Below are 19,456 nucleotides of genomic sequence, written 5' to 3' on the forward strand. Positions count from 1 at the left end.
GTGATCAGTAGGATGGATTGAGTTTGAGTTGAATCCGATTGGATCTGTGGGCTGAGTTGGGTTGGGCCCGAAATCTGATCTGAACCTGTTATCCGGTTTGGTTCAATTGGGCCTAATCTATTTTGGGCCACAATTGACTTGGGTTTAAGGGATTCTGATTTTAGGGTATATGTTTGATTTTGGGGGCCCATTCTTGGATTTATGAGCTTAGGAGTTTAAGGGGTTGAAATTAGTTTAAATTATGTTTCTTAATTAATTAAATAATTAATATTTATGTTTAATCAGGGGTTCGTGATATCTGTGGCAGGGATTTTTAAGCGAGCCCAGGTAGGTGACCTATTGCTTTAAAGTAGAATTTTAACATGTATCTTGCATATGTTGATGTTATGTTTTATTATTGGCATTATGTGTTAGATTTAAAATTAAATATTTAAATTTCATAAATTGTTATATGCTTTACTGATGGGAGTATGATTATGACTTTAATTTGGAAAGTTGATTTATTGATTTTTAAAATCCGCGTGACTATAGTCTAGGCCCCGCCAATGGGATGATACGTTGGCCCTGTCGACTTGTACTGAGGAACTAGTTCCGACACCGCGACCACCGGTGATAGAATAGTGGCAGCACAGGGGTGCGTTTTGCTCTTCGGAGCGGCTCGGTGGAGCGTGAGTTTGGCACCAGGGGGTGCGGCACAGTGGTGCGTTGGCTCAGTGGAGCGGCTCTTCGGAGAGTTGTATTGGCACTTCGGTGTAACCATGCCACTGGGTGATGTGGCCGTAGTCATGCGGTTGAGTTATTTTGAGTCTCGGATTGGGTTTACAGATTATTGTGTGGATTTTTGGATTTATGTGTTTAGCTGCTTTTATATGCATTATGACATGTTATATGATGACTTTATTGCATGATGTTGCCTACTGAGCTGTTAGCTCACTCCTACTATTTACATTTTTTTTACAGGTGATGATATGTGACTATGGGGATTACGGGGTGGAGTGATCATGATGTAGTTAGCTAGTAGATATTGACTTTTTCTTTTGACTTATGTATATATGGACATTTGAATTGAAAGTTGGAATTTATCTTTGTTTAGCTATTGATGTGGAATCTGATTCATCTGCCTTGCGTGCCTGCGGGGTTCGCCCTGCAGGTGCGCGGCGTCTGCTCGCGCCCCGGGCCCCGGGTTCGGGGCGTGACAGATTTATTGGTATCAGAGCATAGGTTAAAGATCACTAGGGACATTAAAACAAAATCATAATAAATATAATAATAAATAATAATAATAATAAAAAAAAACTTAGGAATATAGGGACACATGTGAAGAAATGAGAGTGGGGTAGAAAATCTTATGGGTCGGTGAATCTAACACTAATGATGTGTATTCGAAAAAAAAAAAAAAACACTTAGGAATATAGGGACACATGTAAAGAAATGAGAGTGGGGTAGAAAATCTTATGGGTGGATGGATCCAACACTAATGATAGTTATTTAAAAAAAAAAAAGAAAAAAAGAAAGGGAATATAGGGACACATGTGAAGAAATGATAGTGGGGTAGAAAATTTTACAGTGGATGGATCTAACCCTGATGTTGTGTTATTTGTGTATGTATCAGCATGCCGCCCCGCCGTGCACGTGTGGCACCTCGCCGCCTGATCGAGACTATCGGGAGTGATCCAGCCACTTCTCATCCGACTGAGAGAGTCCAGGAGGATGAGGCTGATCAGACAATACTGGATGGACCAGATCATGGCTAGGAGAGCAGGATGGGAGGTCCGACCCAGGTGATGGAGCTGATCAGAGAGGTTGTTGGGTTAGTTCGACAGCAGAGGGGACCACAACAGCTTTTTCCCTCTGCTAGTTCTTTGGATCAGGGGAGGAGTATAGCAGAGTTCAGGAAGTTAGCTCCTCCGGCCTTCAAGGGAACTACCGATCCCCAAGAGGCCGAATGGTGGATAGATGAGATGGAGAAGGCCTTCAGGGCCATGGGTTGTACTGAGGAGGAGAAGATCAGATTTGCCACCTATATGCTTCAGGACCGGGCTCATCATTGGTGGGAGTCTGTAGAGAGGACCATGATGCAGGATGCAGGATCTGTGACCTGGCCGGGATTCCGCATGGCCTTCTACTCCAAGTATTTCCCTTCCAGTCGTATCAGGGAGCTGGAGAGGGAGTTTCTGAGTCTCTCTCAGGGGAGTATGACTGTGGAGGACTACGAGGCTGAGTTTGATCGGTTGTCCCGTTTTGCACCATCTCTTGTCCAAGACCCTAAATCTAGGATGAGTAGATTTGAGGAAGGACTGAGGCCTCGCCTGCGTCAGGGTTTAGCTGCTGTTCACTCGACTGATTATGATGACCTAGTTGACAGAGCTAAAAATATGGAGATCATCTGGAAGGAGACACAGGATGCTCAGAAAGGGAAGTCGAAGAGGACCAGGGACTTTGATTTTGACGGTGAGCGGCATCTGCGCCGACCTATGCAGTTCCGTCCAGGAGCAGGGCAGCGAGTTCCATATGGGAGGACTGCACCGGATCGCAGGGGGATATCAGGAGTGTGCTTCAGGTGTGGCCAGACGGGACATAGAGCTGTTGAGTGTCGTCAAACACGGCCTGGTATTGGAGCATGTTTCAGGTGTGGTCAGCAGGGCCACCGGATAGCTGAGTGCCCTCAGACTCACTTTTTCTGGAGTTTGTTTCGGGTGTGGTCAGCCGGGTCACAGGATTTCCAGTTGTCCTCGTACTAGATCTGTGCAGAGGCCACCGAGCGCTAGGGCTCCTCAGCGACAGATTCCCCCTGATCCAGCACAGATTTTTCAGCCAGCCGCTCCCAGACAGCAGACAGGAGGAGGGTCTCGCACCCAGGGACGGGTATATGCACTGACACAGCAGGATGCTCAGGCATCCAACACGGCAGTGACAGGTACCTTATTAGTACATTCTACTTATGCATATGTACTATTCGACTCAGGGGCCACACACTCTTTTATTTCATCTACATATGTGCATAAGCATGATATATTTTGCTCACCCTTGGAGAGGGAATTATGTGTTAGTACCCCAGCTGGGGGTAAGATGATCACCTCACTGATATGCAAGTCTTGCCCAGTAATTGTAGAGGGTAGAGACTTGAAAGCTGACCTTATTGTCATGGACTTACATGAATTTGATTTAATTCTGGGTATGGATTGGTTAGCTATATATCACGCTACCATTGACTGCTTCTCGAAGCGGGTGACTTTCCGAATCCCTGACATTGAAGAGTTTTATTTTGTGGGTGATGGAGGGTGTGTCTCCTCTCAGATAGTGGCAGCCTTACAGGGTATTCGGTCTCTCAGGAAGGGGTGCTCTGTGTATATGGCAGCCGTCATGGATTCTGAGCAGTCGGAACAGAAAATTGAAGACATACTTGTGGTCAGGGAATACCCTGATGTTTTCCCTGATGAGCTTCCTGGTTTACCACCAGTTAGAGAGGTGGAATTTGCCATTGATCTAAACCCTGGTACGGCACCCATATCTAGACCTCCTTACAGAATGGCCCCTGCTGAACTAAAAGAACTGAAGGAACAGTTGCAGGAGCTATTGGATCTGGGTTTCATTCGACCTAGTGTCTCTCCTTGGGGTGCACCAGTGTTATTTGTGAGGAAGAAGGACGGCAGTATGAGGCTATGCATTGATTTCCGACAAATTAACAAAGTGACTATCAAGAACAGGTACCTCCTGCCCCGGATTGATGACTTGTTTGATCAGCTTCAGGGTGCCCAGGTGTTTTCAAAGATTGATCTGCGATCTGGATATCATCAGTTGAGGATAAAGGAGTCTGATATAGCCAAGACTGCCTTCCGCACCAGATATGGCCATTATGAGTATCTGGTGATGCCTTTCGAGTTGACAAATGCTCCAGCTGCATTTATGGATCTGATGAACAGGGTATTTAAACTTTTCTTGGACAAATTTGTAATTGTGTTTATTGATGACATCTTAATCTATTCCAAGAGTCATACTGAGCATGAGCAACACTTGAAAATTGTTTTGGAAATTTTGAGACAGAATCAATTGTATGGGAAACTGAAGAAATGTCAGTTCTGGCTGGATCAGGTGATGTTCTTGGGGCATATGGTATCTAAAGAAGGAATTATGGTTGACCCGAAGAAGATCGAAGCTGTAGTTGACTGGAGCAGACCGACAAATGTATCAGAGATCCGCAGTTTTCTTGGATTAGCCGGCTATTACAGAAGATTTGTAGAAGGCTTCTCTAGTATTGCTGGGCCCTTGACTCGACTCACTCGCAAAGGAGTGAAATTCGAGTGGTCGGATCAGTGTGAGAAGAGCTTCGAGGAATTGAAGCGCCGGCTAGTGTCAACACCTATTTTGACTCTGCCAGTCACGGGTGTTGATTATACTATTTACAGTGATGCCTCCAAGAAGGGTTTGGGCTGTGTGCTGATGCAGAATGGAAAAGTTATTGCCTACGCCTCTAGACAGCTCAAGCCTTATGAAGAAAACTATCCCACACATGATCTCGAGCTTGCAGCAGTTGTATTTGCTCTGAAAATATGGAGGCACTATTTGTATGGAGAGACATGTCAGGTATATACTGATCATAAAAGCCTGAAATATCTCTTTACTCAAAAAGAGCTGAACATGAGACAGAGGAGGTGGCTGGAGTTGTTAAAAGATTATGATCTGACTATCCACTATCACCCTGGAAAGGCAAATGTAGTAGCAGATGCACTGAGCCGGAAATCTTCAGAAAATATTGCAGCCTTGATTACTACTCAGAAGGATATTCTGGAAGATCTGAGGAGAGCAGAGATAGAGGTGTATCTACATGAGGCTACTATGAAATTGGCAAACTTGCGAGTCCAGCCTACACTTATTGATAGAATTAAGGCAGCGCAAGTTGATGACCCTCAACTCCAGAAGATCAGGAGGGATATCGAGTCTGGTACACAGTCAGATTTCCGTATACATGAAGATGGCTCTTTGAGGTTTATTAACAGAGTCTGTGTTCCAGATAATCCTGGTCTGAAGAAGGAAATCATGGATGAAGCTCACAGTACGGGATATACAGTGCACCCAGGCAGTACCAAGATGTACAAGGATCTGAAAGCGGTGTTTTGGTGGAATAACATGAAGAGGGAGATTGCCCAGCATGTATCTCAATGCTTAACTTGTCAGCAAGTTAAGATTGAGCATCAGAGACCAGCAGGTATGCTACAGCCTCTGCCGATTCCAGAGTGGAAATGGGAGCATATCACTATGGATTTCGTATCAGAGCTACCTCGTACCCTTAGAGGTCATGATTCAGTCTGGGTGATCGTAGACAGACTGACCAAAACAGCTCATTTTCTGGCAAACAAGACTGGGATGACACTGGAGAAGCTGGCAGAATTATATATCGAGCAGATAGTACGGCTGCACGGAGTTCCAGTATCCATTGCATCAGACAGAGACTCCCGGTTTGTGGCACATTTCTGGGGCAACTTGCATAGAGCTTTGGGGACCACCCTTAGCTTCAGTACAGCCTTTCATCCACAGACAGATGGACAGTCTGAGAGGACCATCCAGATTCTAGAGGATATGCTGAGAGCCTGCTCTATTGATATGAGGGGCTCTTGGGATCATCACTTGTCACTGGTAGAGTTTGCTTATAATAATAGCTACCAGGCAAGCATACAGATGGCTCCTTATGAGGCTCTATATGGTAGGAAGTGCAGATCGCCTATCTGTTGGGATGATATGGGGGAGAGGAAAATCTTGGGTCCAGAGATGGTGCAGCAGACAGTGGAAAAGATTCAGTTGATCAGAGAACGACTCCGAGCAGCTCAGAGCAGACAGAAAAGCTATGCAGATATCAGGAGGCGGGAATTGGAATTTCAGGTCGGAGATCATGTGTTCCTCAGAGTATCCCCTTCTAAAGAGATCATGCGGTTTGGAGTTCGAGGCAAGCTTAGTCCGAGATATGTGGGACCCTTCGAGATTCTCGAGAGAGTTGGATCTGTTGCTTATAGACTGGCACTTCCACCTGCTCCATCGGGGGTTCATTCTGTTTTTCATGTCTCTATGTTGAGGAGGTATATTGCTGATCCCAGTCATGTGATTGAAGTGGCACCTTTGCAGCTCCGCGCAGATCTTTCTTATGTTGAGCAGCCTATCCGTATAGTGGATAGGAAGGACCAAGTTTTGAGGAGGCGCACGATTCCTTATGTAAAGGTGCAGTGGAGCAATCACAGTGAGAGAGAAGCCACTTGGGAGCTGGAGGAGGAGATGAGAGAGAAGTTTCCTGCCTTGTTCTCGGATTGAGGTATGTTTTAATTTCGAGGACGAAATTTTTTTTTTAGTTGGTTAGAGTGTAAAGATCTGAATTTTGGGCCTGTTATTAGGCCCAAAGAACTGAAGTCGGCAATGGATGCCGACTTCAGTTCGCTCTTCGTGTCGCCCCACGAAGACCACGCCGGCCGAACGGCCGGCGAAATCACCGCAAGCCCCCCCTCTTCCCTCTCCCTCCCTCTCTCTCTCTCTCCCTTCGTGAACTATCAGAGGAACCCCTCCCTATTCCTCTAAAAAAACAAATCTAACATTTCCTCCTCTAACTCTTTCCCCTTCCTTGAGAGCCGCGGCCGCTGCCGTCACCGGAGCCCCGTCACCGCCGGAGCCGCCATCGCCGTCGGGAAGCCTCACGTCGACGACCGGAGGTGAGAAAGATCGGATTTAAAGGGGAAGAAATGAGGGTTGTTAGTGGGTTTTCCTTCCCCTGTTCGGGGAAGTTTTTTTTTGTGAAATCCGGTCGGCCGACGGTGGCCGGCCGGGGTCAATTCGACCGAAACGGGTTCGGCCGGAGATGGGCGAACGGGGGGCCGGGCTTCCCAGCCCGAGCTCCCTCTCTTTCCTCTTTTTCTTCCTCTCCTTCTCCTCTTCTTCTTCTTCTCTTTCGCCGCCCGTGAAGGTGGGATGGCCGACGGCGGCTGGCCGAGCGCCGCCGCCGAGGGCCACGGTCGGCCGCCGAGGGCCGACCGGAGCCACCAGCCACCCCCCCCCCCCCCTTCTTCCTTTCTTCTTCTTCTTCTCCTTCTTCTTCCTCTTCTCCTTCTTTTTCTTCTTCTTCTTCTTCTTCTTCTTCCGGCTGGGTGCTTTCCTTGCATCATTTTCCGTGCCCTGTTGTTGTCTCAAACCAGACACAAATGAACTTTGGGTGTTTCCCCTTGCATCGAATTCCGTGCCTAAATTGTGAACCGGACTTGGACCGGGTTCAAACTGTGAACCGGTTTCATCTATGCTGTGAATGAGGTTTGATCCAAGTTGAATGAATGGGTTTTGTTATGGTCTGATTGAACCAGTGATCAGTAGGATGGATTGAGTTTGAGTTGAATCCGATTGGATCTGTGGGCTGGGTTGGGTTGGGCCCGAAATCTGATCTGAACCTGTTATCCGGTTTGGTTCAATTGGGCCTAATCTATTTTGGGCCACAATTGACTTGGGTTTAAGGGATTCTGATTTTAGGGTATATGTTTGATTTTGGGGGCCCATTCTTGGATTTATGAGCTTAGGAGTTTAAGGGGTTGAAATTAGTTTAAATTATGTTTCTTAATTAATTAAATAATTAATATTTATGTTTAATCAGGGGTTCGTGATATCTGTGGCAGGGATTTTTAAGCGAGCCCAGGTAGGTGACCTATTGCTTTAAAGTAGAATTTTAACATGTATCTTGCATATGTTGATGTTATGTTTTATTATTGGCATATGTGTTAGATTTAAAATTAAATATTTAAATTTCATAAATTGTTATATGCTTTACTGATTGGAGTATGATTATGACTTTAATTTGGAAAGTTGATTTATTGATTTTTAAAATCCGCGTGACTATAGTCTAGGCCCCGCCAATGGGATGATACGTTGGCCCTGTCGACTTGTACTGAGGAACTAGTTCCGACACCGCGACCACCGGTGATAGAATAGTGGCGGCACAGGGGTGCGTTTTGCTCTTCGGAGCGGCTCGGTGGAGCGTGAGTTTGGCACCAGGGGGTGCGGCACAGTGGTGCGTTGGCTCAGTGGAGCGGCTCTTCGGAGAGTTGTATTGGCACTTCGGTGTAACCATGCCACTGGGTGATGTGGCCGTAGTCATGCGATTGAGTTATTTTGAGTTTCGGATTGGGTTTACAGATTATTGTGTGGATTTTTGGATTTATGTGTTTAGCTGCTTTTATATGCATTATGACATGTTATATAATGACTTTATTGCATGATGTTGCCTACTGAGCTGTTAGCTCACTCCTACTATTTACATTTTTTTTACAGATGATGATATGTGACTATGGGGATTACGGGGTGGAGTGATCATGATGTAGTTAGCTAGTAGATATTGACTTTTTCTTTTGACTTATGTATATATGGACATTTGAATTGAAAGTTGGAATTTATCTTTGTTTAGCTATTGATGTGGAATCTGATTCATCTGCCTTGCGTGCCTGCGGGGTTCGCCCTGCAGGTGCGCGGCGTCTGCTCGCGCCCCGGGCCCCGGGTTCGGGGCGTGACAGCCCGGCTTCCCCCCCCCCCCCCCCCCCCCCCCCCCGCTCGCCCCCGGCGTATCGCGATCGCGATGGCGAGAGCCATGGGGAGCGAGATCAAGATCCCGCAGACCATGGGGAGCGAGGTCGGCCCGAGAACGCGATGCAGCTCGCTCGCGATCTCCTTCCTCTCTGTTCTCCTTCCTCATTGGCTGGCATTTCCCATCCCTTTAGAGAATAATAAGGCCATGGGAGCAAGCTAACAAGCTCCTAAGAAACCCATATCTCCTTCCTGTCTGCCTTGAAAACCCACCATGAATTCACTTAAAAACGACCAATAGTACCACCGCCCACACACAAAAAAAAGAAGCGACTCTCTTGCTTGTTATCACAAAGCAAACTCATTTCTCTGAGCTTTTGCTGGATTTTAGGTGGCTTTGTGCAGCCTTTTTCCTGATTTTGTTTCTCTTTTTCTGTTTCCATTACCACCAACTCGATCAGTGCTGTTAAAGCCACCTACTTAGCATCATTTCTGGTCCTTAGACAAGCCAAGCCACCTTCTTTCCAACTCAAACCAGCAGTCCTCTCTCTCTCTCTCTCTCTCTCTCTCTTCTGGGCCCAAGAGATTTTAAAATGAATATAATTAATAAATTTTATAAAAAGCACGACAAATATGAAAGTAAAAAATCGTCATAAACATCAATGTCATTTCTTAACATATTATACGATCAAGTATTCCTACCTCTATTCGCTCCATCACTCTTTCGATCATAACACTAGGAAATTGGTGCATTTTTCTTTTTTTTGAGATGAATGAAAATGGTGCAGTGTACTAGGATAGGTTGTCAAGTGGATCCCAATATAGTTCGACCGTCCCATAAGCACCATACGGAGGATAGGAAAACGATGGTGAAACAAGGTGGCGATTACAAGAAGCACCATCAGACCGCACGCCTTTCAAAGCTTTCGCCGGAGCGAACTAGCCGTTACCCGCACCAGATACATTGCCATGAAAGAGGAGTCCCAGTGGTGGCGGGCTGGAAGACCAAGACCCAGGGGGGCGTGATTCGAGAAAAAGGACTCCCATATTTCCCCCATTCCACTCCTCTCTCCGGTCTCCCACCCGTTTGGCCCGAAAAGAACCGATTCCCACTTCCCCTTCTAGTTTTACCCTTTCTAGGCTTCGGTAAGCATCACGCATCAACAGCCGCCCGTTTTGATCGATACGTTTCTTCCCTCAACGTCCACTCCTGAGCTATTACTATCGCCTCTCTTTCTCCCCTCTGAAATTCCCTCCAGGTGCTTCTAGTCTCTAAAGCTGTTCTTCCAATTTTTCCATTTTCCTCGTTTAAGCTTAGAATCCTGCTCTTTCTATTAGTCTCATGTTCTTTTTTCTTATTTATGTTTTTATTGTTTGAGGAATACCGTCAAACATTTGGTATAGATCGAACGAGTATGTTCTTGTCATTGTTTGTGATCCTTTTCTTTTCCCTTTTATTTTCTCTTTTTTGAGTAAGTTTCAAATTTTGATAGTATTCATGAACAGTTTCAATGAGACCTGGACTGAAGCTCCCTTTTTTTTTTCGTTTTTTCTGTGTTTTATTCGGTGATGTGATGTATGCATTGGATGTTCTAAGGTCATTCGTGGAAATTTCGTGTTTTAGTTTGTGTGGTGAGTAATTTAGTTAATTATGATGCAATTTTGATCTCATGGGCATGGTTTTTGTTACAGTAGATGCTCTTTTTTTTTTATGAGTAAGTTCTAGATTTTCATGGGGATTTGATCAGTTTTGATTATACCCATGAGACAGTTTTTCTTGTGCTTAGCTTTGTGGGTATAGTGTGCGTCTTTAACATGCCTAGAAATTGTTGATGGAAGCACTGTGGTGTCTTTGTATTTTATTAATTGTGAGGAATTTCATCAAGCAGGAAGCTGTGTACATCAAATGGGCATGGTTTTAGCTAGAGTTAATCATACTTGATCATGCTAACTTTAATTTCAATAATACCTGTAATAGAATCATACCAATATTGAAGTGCTTTAGTTTGATATGTCTAAGAAACCGTAGCCGTGTCTTTGAACAAAGAGCTATTGAATGCGCTAGTATCAAAATGGATTTTTTAGCCCACAGTTATTGGTTCATGCACTTTGTCATCCATGTTCTTCTGTACACTTGCTCTTTTGACCTTACAGAAAAGAAACTGTGGTTATGCTGCCACTCCCAAAGGAAACAATGAGTAAACAGATAGTGTTGGATCGTTAGGGGTTGGCTTTTGATGTATGATTATACTCAAAATCATAGCATGCACATTCTTAATCTCTCTTTAATTCTTTCTGGTAACAACCATCGAGCTTTATCAATAAGGAGTCAAATAGGACTCCTCGTTCTTCTTGCATGTCAGATGGTATTATACCATCTCCTTTTACATTATTAGTGCTTCTCGCCTCATTATTGCATTCCCTAATGAAAAGCCCCATCCTTTTGCTGTTGAAGTGATCTTAAAAGACTTGCTCTCTGTTGATCCACTTCCTATGTAGTATTCATATTAGTGTTCATTCAATGGCGCGAGGGGGCATTTTTGGTTTTATATGTTTTATATGTGATTCCAACTTATGACTTTGTTAATATATTTTCACTAGTGATGTTTCTAAGTTGGCATGAAAAGTTTCTAAGTGAAGTTTCTAAGTTATGTTTCTAAGTTGGCATGAAAAGTTTTGATGTCTTCAAATGCCATAACATACAAGAAATTCTTCATCCTGTGTACACAAACAGCAGATGGATTTCATGGTTGCACATTAGGATCTTTTTTGTGTATGCATAGTTGATAACTATGTTCAAGTTATATGTGAAGATGCAAATCCAAATCCTGAAAAAAATTATAAAACAGTATGGGATCCAAGAGGGAATAGTCATGAGTTGATTTATGGTAGAAAATCAATAGAAACCATTAAAATATCCTGATTCCATGGATAAGTTTTGGGTTCTATACATACTGCCAGATTTTGTATGCATAAATCTCAGTTCAGAAATTAACATCAATCTGTTTATGTTTGCATTTCCAGGATTAAATCCTATGACCTTGATGCAAAATCTATAGTCTGTAATGATCTTTGTGCCTTTTTATTTTGTAACTGCCCATATGAGGGCAAGTTTCATATGAAATTCTGTGACATGAGATTCTTGATGCTGGGTTCACCATCTTCACAAAATGCCCTTCGCTGCTATCTTTTCGGGAAACATTTCTTAATTAAGGAACAGTCTTGCGAGCAATTGTTGTTTTAAGTTGCTCAGATTTTGTACTGAATTTATTCCTGGAAAGATTCTTGATGCTAGAAGATGCAACCTACGATTTTTCTCAACAAGATTAGAAGGAAGGAATTGGAAATCACAGAGCAGTAAACCATGCAGCGTTGATCTGAAACTTCATGATGGAACAGTTGAATCATCAACAAATACTAATACAAATCAATTACAGCTTCATGAATTTAAAGCAATTCAGTAAAGAATTATCGAGTTTGCACTTTGTGATCTCATAGGAAGCAAGAATAGTACATTACAAATCCTTGTAAATCCTGAAAAAAATTCTGAACACAGATGTTCATGGCATTAGCAATTACATGGTCAACAGGCCTGATGTCCCAAGGTATGGTTCTTCGACATATTTAATTTTCTAGCTTTATTTTCTTCTCCTAATATTCATGGTTCATCTTGGAGGATACAACCCTTATTAAATGGTTCCTTGTATTTGTAGTTTGAGCTCCTACGTTAGACTACCAATAAATTTAAATATAAATAACTGAAGATTTTGTGAACTTGTGTACTACCATGATCATCCATTCACAAAGGCTTTTTAACTAAAGTTTATTTGAATCGCATACTACTTTTCCTATTGATGTTGAGATCTAAATATATGGTTGTATTCTCCGTGTATCTGTGTTTGTGTCTGAGAGAGAGAGAGAGCTGCCCATTGCATCTGATTCAAGGTTTATGATGGTAAATATGGCCTGCTTACCACATGTGACATTAGAATATAAACTGGCTGTATATTCTGAATCTGTGAAAAGAAATTTTGTGATAGGAAGAAAGAAGAGTTGAGAATTGGTGGAATAATAACTTCTAATTTACCTCACCATTGGGGATGCTGCATATAATCTGAGACCCTTTATTCTTGCAGTTGTTTTGTTGCAAATGATATTGACCCTGGAGTTTTATCCAGCATGAGCAAGCTTATACTTGTTTTTTTTAAGTTTTTAAATTTCTTTATATGTACATATTTTGGTTAATCAAGTTGTTCTCATGCCTAAGTTGGTATTGTAGTTGGTTATAGTTCCTGAACCTTATCTTCATGATTTTACAATAGGTTTAAGGAACTGGTTCCAAGCCTCATTCAATATGTTAGGAACCGCCAAATGGCTGGCAAACCAGTTCTATGTGTTTCTCACAATGGGCGCCGGTTCGATGTACCTTTTGTTATCGAGGAATTCCAACATTGCTCTGAGGAAGTTCCTGCAGATTGGCTGTTTGTGGACACATTTCCTCTTGCACGCCAGTTAGCTAAGCCAGACAGTAGGTAATTGTTCCTTGTATTCTACTTTTTTTTATGATAAACCTAATGTCAAAGTACTGCTCGGTTGTCTTAGTTATTCTAGGTTAGATGAATTATGCTGTTTTTTTGTGGAAGTCTTTTTAAAGAAACTACAAATACAGAGTAAAAGTTATATTCCGTTAATATTTTAGTGATGCAATTATCAGTAACTAAAAAGCGACTCTGATTGGCCAACTAAACATAATAACCATCAAGGCTAATCCAACTATCTGTTTTTGGCTTTGCTACCAATTGTATGGCCTTCTGAGAAGATCATTTTTCTGAGTTTATGTTTAAATCTGCCTTGACTGAATAGAGATATTGCAATATTTGATTTATGTAGTTGCACTTATTTAACTAGGTATTTCCAGTACTCCTTATAAGCAATCTTCTTTATAGTGCATAAGAGAGATTTATTAATCTGCCTTAACCACATGGAGATATCATGACATCTGATTAATGTAGTTGCTCTTATGTAACTAGGTTTCTCCAGTTCTCCTTATAAGTTATCTACTTTATACTGCATAAGCGTAAGAAAGAGATACCTCTTACCAACCACAATCGGTTTTCTTTATTTAATTCTCTCACTTACGCAAGTAATCTCAGCTGGAAATACAGAATTGTTAAGGCCTACAAACCAGATAGTCTAATGGCTCCACAAAGTTCTTTTGGGTATGAGGACAAGAAATCCAGATCTGCACAATTTGGAGTGTTTAATCTTTGTGAAACTTTGTTCGAGTTGCACTTTCTTGTGTGTGAACATCTTATGATTGTGTTACTGTAATTCTCGGTCAAATCATCTCTTCTGGCCTCTTATAGTGCCAAGATTATTTTTTTGATATGTTTTTAGTGCATAATTGCCTGACAACAGAGGAGTTGAGAAAAGAGAATGAAACAGAAGCCAGCACAAACTACAAATTTTGAGCAGTGATTTAACTGGATTCAGGTGATCTTTGGTGAAATGAAACCAGAAATTTGACAAAATTAACTGTCAGGAGATGGGCTTGCTAGTAATAAAATGAATTACCTTGATGGTCAATTCTTGTTCGGCCTTATGTTAATCAGATATATGACTCCTGGATAGGGTTGGACTCAATCAGTTGATCTTAAAAGTAACTTAATTTTGCCAAATCTAAACCTGATTCTGACATAGGATTATATGAATTTAGAGCTGAAATCATGGTTTAACTGATGAGACTTCCAGTGGAGCAATTGATATGTGGCAAAGCCCTATGGCTATACATGACAATTGTAACTGGTTTGAGTTCAGTTGCTTCGCATGATCACTGTCTCTGACTTCCTCCAAGGTATTCTCCATGATGCATGCCATCATTTTTTAACTTCTAGTTAATTGTAATATATGGATAGAGAAAGTATTAAACCAAAGGTACATCTCATCAGCTGAAGCAAGCTAAACTTTGCCATTTCTATTTCTGTTGCAGGATCAAGGCTTACCTCCTCCTCATGGAATGCACAACGCGAGCACTATGACATCTGATGCAGGAGCACGAGCCCAAATCATGATAAACGTACGTCGAGTTTGGATCCTTGCTTGAGAGTGCCCAAAAACACATTGGTTCATGATTTCCAGCATTTAATTACATTGGATTGAGTCTATTTTATTTTGGTCTATTAGGTCACATTGAGTCCTTTTATTTCAGCCATCATCCATCAAAAATTCAGCGGCACCTACCCCCGTTCTACGTCAACATCCCTTTAGTTAGGCTTGCACTTTTGATTTGAAACTGGCTGTTCCAGAGCTGATGCATAGAGCTTTCCAGGCTTCAGATATTATCAAGGCCCCTCCCTGACAACTGCAGCTGCTGTTCTCAAACTTAAGATTGAATGTAAAAGCCAGCTATCTCATTCTTGTCCCCTAACTATCATTAAGTATTATTGTATGACAGTGTCCATTCTTTTCGGCGTCGTCTTTAATTTACATTGTATTGCTAAAGTCTGAATAAAGTCCATAATCTATTTATCTTGTCAACTTAATATGATAATAAGCCCTGAAAAGTGCATCTTTTGAAGTGAATCACCATTACAATCTTTTCTGAAATTTTCATATAAATTGAGTGTTCTAAACCTCTAATTGGGAAATACCAAAATGTTTAATTGCTGGGTTGTGAGTTGTGACCTAATTGGAATTTGAGCATGCATTTTTCCTTGTTTGTATTGAACTTGAGCATGCATGACCATCATATGGATTTGTTCTCTCTTTTTTTTGGTCATTAAGGACATATTAATTTGATTAACTAGTTCCTTGTGTAGATTTTAATTATTAAATAATTATCACATTTTCGAATGGTTGATCTGCCATTTGCCCAAAGTTCAAGGGCAAAGAAGTCTTTCTAGTCCATTTACATCCTCCATTTCTTCCCTCCATTTCCCAACTGCTCACTGACCCATACTCTCACGCGCGGCGATCTCCGATTCTCAGGAGCTCCACCGCCTCGAAGGTATGCTCCTTCGAACCTATCTCCCATGGCGACCGATTTCAACTCCACCGCTACTTAGGTTCTCTCACGATCTACTAGTTCTTCTCCGATTCCTCAATCTACCCCCAAACTCTTATAAACAAAAGGGATTTGGCCTTGAAAATCTCATCTCGAACTCTGAGGAACCCCAGTGTCGGTTCTTGAATTTATGACGATTGTTTCAGTTTTCTTCTTATTCCGCGGAATTTCGAGAAGCAACGAGAGATCGGAAGGATTCGTGGCAGTAGAAATGGAGGGAGATATCACACTACCGGCATCACAGAACTCGGTGGCGGCGACGAACACCTCGTGCTGCTCCTTCGAGGACTGCGACGAATCGACGGCGGAGTCGGCCGGCTGGATCTCCGGCGACCAGTTCGAGATACAGAAGAACCAGATCCTCCGGGAGCTCCAGCAGATGGTCAACCGCTACAACGACTGCTTTCGCTGCCTCCAGGCCTCCCTCTCTGACCTCGATCTCCTCCGGCATGACAACCTCCAGCTCACCGCCGACCACCTCCACCTCACCTTCCTCCTCGAGGAGCTGGAGTCCGCCGCCGCCGCCGCCGCCGGCCGTGAATCTGTCTCTCCGGAGGCACAGGGGAAGCAAAAGGTCGTCGGAGGAGAGGGCGCGAAGGAGGATCTTGATCCGGATCCGGATCCGGCGCCGCCGGGGGGATCGGACGGCGGAGGTGGAAAAGGCGGGACACGTGTCGGTCTGCCAAAGAGCATCTCGATCCGGTCGCGCGGGTTCTTGGCTGTGAAGCAACCGCCGGCGGGCGGGGACGGTGAGGCGAGGCGGCCCCACCGCCTCCGCCTCCCGGCATCTCCGGCGCTAGAGGTTAGCAGCAGCCCTTTGATCTTGCCACGTGTAATTTCCCACTATTCTTTGAATTCCTGGTCGTCGGGTTCGATTGATGCAGGGAAAGGAGGGCGACGGGGAGGTGGAGGTAGAGGCCTATAGCCAGGGGATGGCGAAGACGGAGCTGTGCAACAAGTGGGTGGAGAAGGGGTGGTGCCCGTACGGGGAGCGGTGCCAGTTCGCGCACGGGATCCAGGAGCTGAGGCCGGTGATCCGACACCCCCGCTACAAGACCCAGCTCTGCCGCATGCTCGCCTCCGGTGGTGACTGCCCTTACGGCCACCGCTGCCACTTCCGCCACGCCCTCCCCAGCCCCCGTGACGCCTAGCCATTTCGGTCCCCATGGATCCTTCTCCAATGATTCCATCAAGCGGTACTTCTCTTCATTCTCGGTTCTCAGTTTCTCACTCTATCTTGGAGCTCTCACTGAACGCTGGTACGGCAATACTACTCTCTTATACTGCTTCATACGTAGTTTAGTACTAGTAGGTGCATACGATACAGTAAAGCCATTCTAAGGATGATTGGGATGATTGGTTCTCCTATTGCAACTTTTAGAAGCATGACATTTATGACCCATGTATGTGATGTAATGGAATTAACAAATGCTAATAGCCTAGTGTGGTTGTTGACTGTGATTTTCTTGGAATCAAAATATGGATATCCCTGGTTGGCTTATTGTGGCGAGCATGATGAAGTTAATATAACTGAAGGGCAAAAAGGTAGCAGCATTCTTTTATTGTATTGTTTATAGAACAAGAGATTGTATTATGGGTTGATATGATGGTTTGAATCTTAAAAAAAATATTTGAAGGCTGATAGCAGACTGGCAGCATAATGGGCCAATTGGGCCTTGTGCATGTCCAAAGAATTCTTAGGCAGAGAATGGATTGATGACATAACTGATATAAAAAATGTTCGTAAAGCATATCCTTAGTTGTTGACACTTTTCTCTCCAACTTGAACGTCTTGACAAGTGGAGGATTGTGGACATGGTGGGTGAAATGCTTTTAAGGTAAAGCCATGTAAAATAAATTAGGACCAAATACAAAGAATTTAGAATTTCATGTGGCAAACATATTTTAATCCCGATGATCGACATGTTTGAAGATATAAAACAAGCAGTAGGAGATCAAAAGTCACCTAACTCCTTGTTTGCATGTAAAACAAAACGAAAGAAGAATTGCATAATATATATATTTTTTTAACAAAAGATGTCCATTGGTTCTATTGGACCGTAGCCAACGACCCAAGTCCCTAAAAGGTATCTGAAATATATAAATAGAAAAATATGTATTGATATTGACATGGTATCTCTTGTGAATGACCAGAAGACAGAAGTCGTTCTTCTTTATAATATTATGAACCTCTGGATTCTCCTGGGAATGAGGAGCATGGCTCTACGATAGGCTATGAATTGTTTCAATTGTTTGAGACTGACTACAAGTATTATAATTATAAAACGACAGGCCAAGATACAAGATCAAAACATATTCCGCCTCTCCTCGGAAGGTTCCATGTTGGGCGGCGTGGTTTTTTTTTTTTAAAAAAAAAAACTCTAGGCAATAGGCTATATTAACAGTGTTGTTGCCCAACTTTCTAACCTTGATCGCTTTCGCTGATAACTACATCTACACTTGAACCTCTTTTGTGCCCTTCGTGCTAGAAATCGGCGACGTAGGCATGATATATGGAAGATTGGTTTTAGTCAAGAACGCTTTTGTGCACCCTAATCAACTTTGCATGGGCGCAGTTGGCAGCACGCAGGCATAGAAAACGGCGAGTGCCATGAAATCTAATGACTTCTTTGGGCGTTGGGACGTGACGTTTGGGCATAATTACCTTTCCTCGAGATAAAATAGTGAAAGGTGTTGTCCTAACAACTCCACTCCCCCCTGGCCGCACGGCTTTTAGCAGGGTCTGACATGATAACCAAATGGATACCACGAGAAACTCTAATGGGCGAACCACCATCCGACAACTACGCGTCTGGCAGGGACTCTGGACGCCTAAAATGTACCCTGCGGTTCATTTGCTTTGCGTGGCGGCCTTCTCGGCCGCGCACTTTTGCCGCCCCTTGTCTCAGGCACGTGCGAGAAAATCAACCCGGCTAACGTGTCTAAAAGCCTGAAACACCCAATCAGAAGAGTGCACGTTCCAATCTTATGCCAGGGAGCCATCTGAGGAAGCAATGGTTAGATTGGTACAAATGTAACAGCTAAGCCTCCCACCAGCATAGGACAATGAGCTAAGGGTGGCAATTAATTTGAGCCGAGTTAGATATGGATTGAATAAAATGTAGGTCAAATCAAAAATTTACCAAATCGATCTCAATTATTTATTAAACAAATCAAAATTTTAGATTTAACTCTGATCTGTTTATTAAACATATACTCCGGCTCGACCCACATACTCACTTATTAAACCGCTCAAGTTGGATGTATGGAGTAAATAAATTTTTAATAAATTAAATAAATTTAAATAAGTTAAATAGATTAAGCGAATCAAATCAAATAGGTCAGAAATATGTTAAATAAGTTTTAAACAAATTAAATAAATCTGATTACGATGCAATTTAATTATTAAACAAGTTAAAATAAATTAAATAAATTGAATATCTAAATTTAAATTGAATTTATTTAATAAATAAATTTAAATGGATTGAACTATCTATGACCTAAATTTATTTAAATCAAAATCAAATCTACTTGAAGCAGATTATTAATAGATGGAATCGATGGGTTGGAATAAATTGTCGATCCCCGTAAAAGAGAACCTCATTTCTCACGCAAATGTGATGCGGAGATGGTGGCTATCTTGGGGCCTGACAAGTCACACGTCAGTCGGGAAGGATGGTTGTTGTCTGGGACCATACAGCTGATCCTCAACAAATTTTAGGCGGTGGCTCAAGTGCCGAGGCTGATCGTCTCATCAACCGCGCCAGCACTCCACGTGCTGTGGTCCTCGACTATTGTAAGAGGAACTTGCGGTCCGGGTGATTTCCTTGACTAAAAACAAAAAAAAGCATC

At 43.0% G+C, this 19,456-nt stretch overlaps 2 protein-coding genes across 6 annotated transcripts; both read left to right on the top strand.

The window, feature by feature from the left end:
• Window positions 1–1,769: 1,769 nt before the first annotated feature.
• Window positions 1,770–2,930, top strand: LOC120105428 (uncharacterized). The gene has a single exon (XM_039117859.2). The coding sequence runs from the start codon at window positions 1,785–1,787 to the stop codon at window positions 2,739–2,741; it is 957 nt and encodes a 318-aa protein (XP_038973787.2). The 5' UTR covers window positions 1,770–1,784; the 3' UTR covers window positions 2,742–2,930.
• Window positions 2,931–9,389: 6,459 nt separating this feature from the next.
• On the top strand, window positions 9,390–17,046 carry LOC103711244 (putative zinc finger CCCH domain-containing protein 21). Of its 5 annotated transcripts, XM_088713811.2 has the most exons (6): window positions 9,390–9,800; window positions 12,864–13,073; window positions 14,531–14,617; window positions 14,750–14,935; window positions 15,751–16,406; window positions 16,489–17,046. In XM_088713811.2, the coding sequence occupies exons 5-6, from the start codon at window positions 15,816–15,818 to the stop codon at window positions 16,753–16,755; spliced, it is 858 nt and encodes a 285-aa protein (XP_088569937.2). In that variant the 5' UTR covers window positions 9,390–9,800; window positions 12,864–13,073; window positions 14,531–14,617; window positions 14,750–14,935; window positions 15,751–15,815; the 3' UTR covers window positions 16,756–17,046. The 5 variants fall into 5 exon arrangements, with proteins under 5 accessions (XP_088569937.2, XP_026662103.2, XP_088569938.2 ...); XM_026806302.4 differs by having other exon boundaries at window positions 9,521–12,146; window positions 14,750–16,406; XM_088713812.2 differs by lacking the exons at window positions 9,390–9,800; window positions 14,750–14,935 and having other exon boundaries at window positions 12,933–13,073; window positions 16,489–16,885.
• The last annotated feature ends 2,410 nt before the right edge of the window (window positions 17,047–19,456 follow it).

Source organism: Phoenix dactylifera, chromosome 17 (assembly GCF_051530095.1).
Source record: "Phoenix dactylifera cultivar Ajwa chromosome 17, Ajwa_hap1_PhDact_Kaust_v1.1, whole genome shotgun sequence".
Classification (NCBI taxonomy): Eukaryota; Viridiplantae; Streptophyta; class Magnoliopsida; order Arecales; family Arecaceae; genus Phoenix; species Phoenix dactylifera.

Coding starts and splice junctions, on each gene's coding strand:
- LOC103711244 (XM_026806302.4), top strand. CDS start 15,735: ATGACGATTGTTTCAGTTTTCTTCTTATTCCGCGGAATTTCGAGAAGC. Junction 16,407..16,488: donor CGGCATCTCCGGCGCTAGAG/GTTAGCAGCAGC, acceptor CGATTGATGCAG/GGAAAGGAGGGCGACGGGGA.
- LOC120105428 (XM_039117859.2), top strand. CDS start 1,785: ATGGAGCTGATCAGAGAGGTTGTTGGGTTAGTTCGACAGCAGAGGGGA.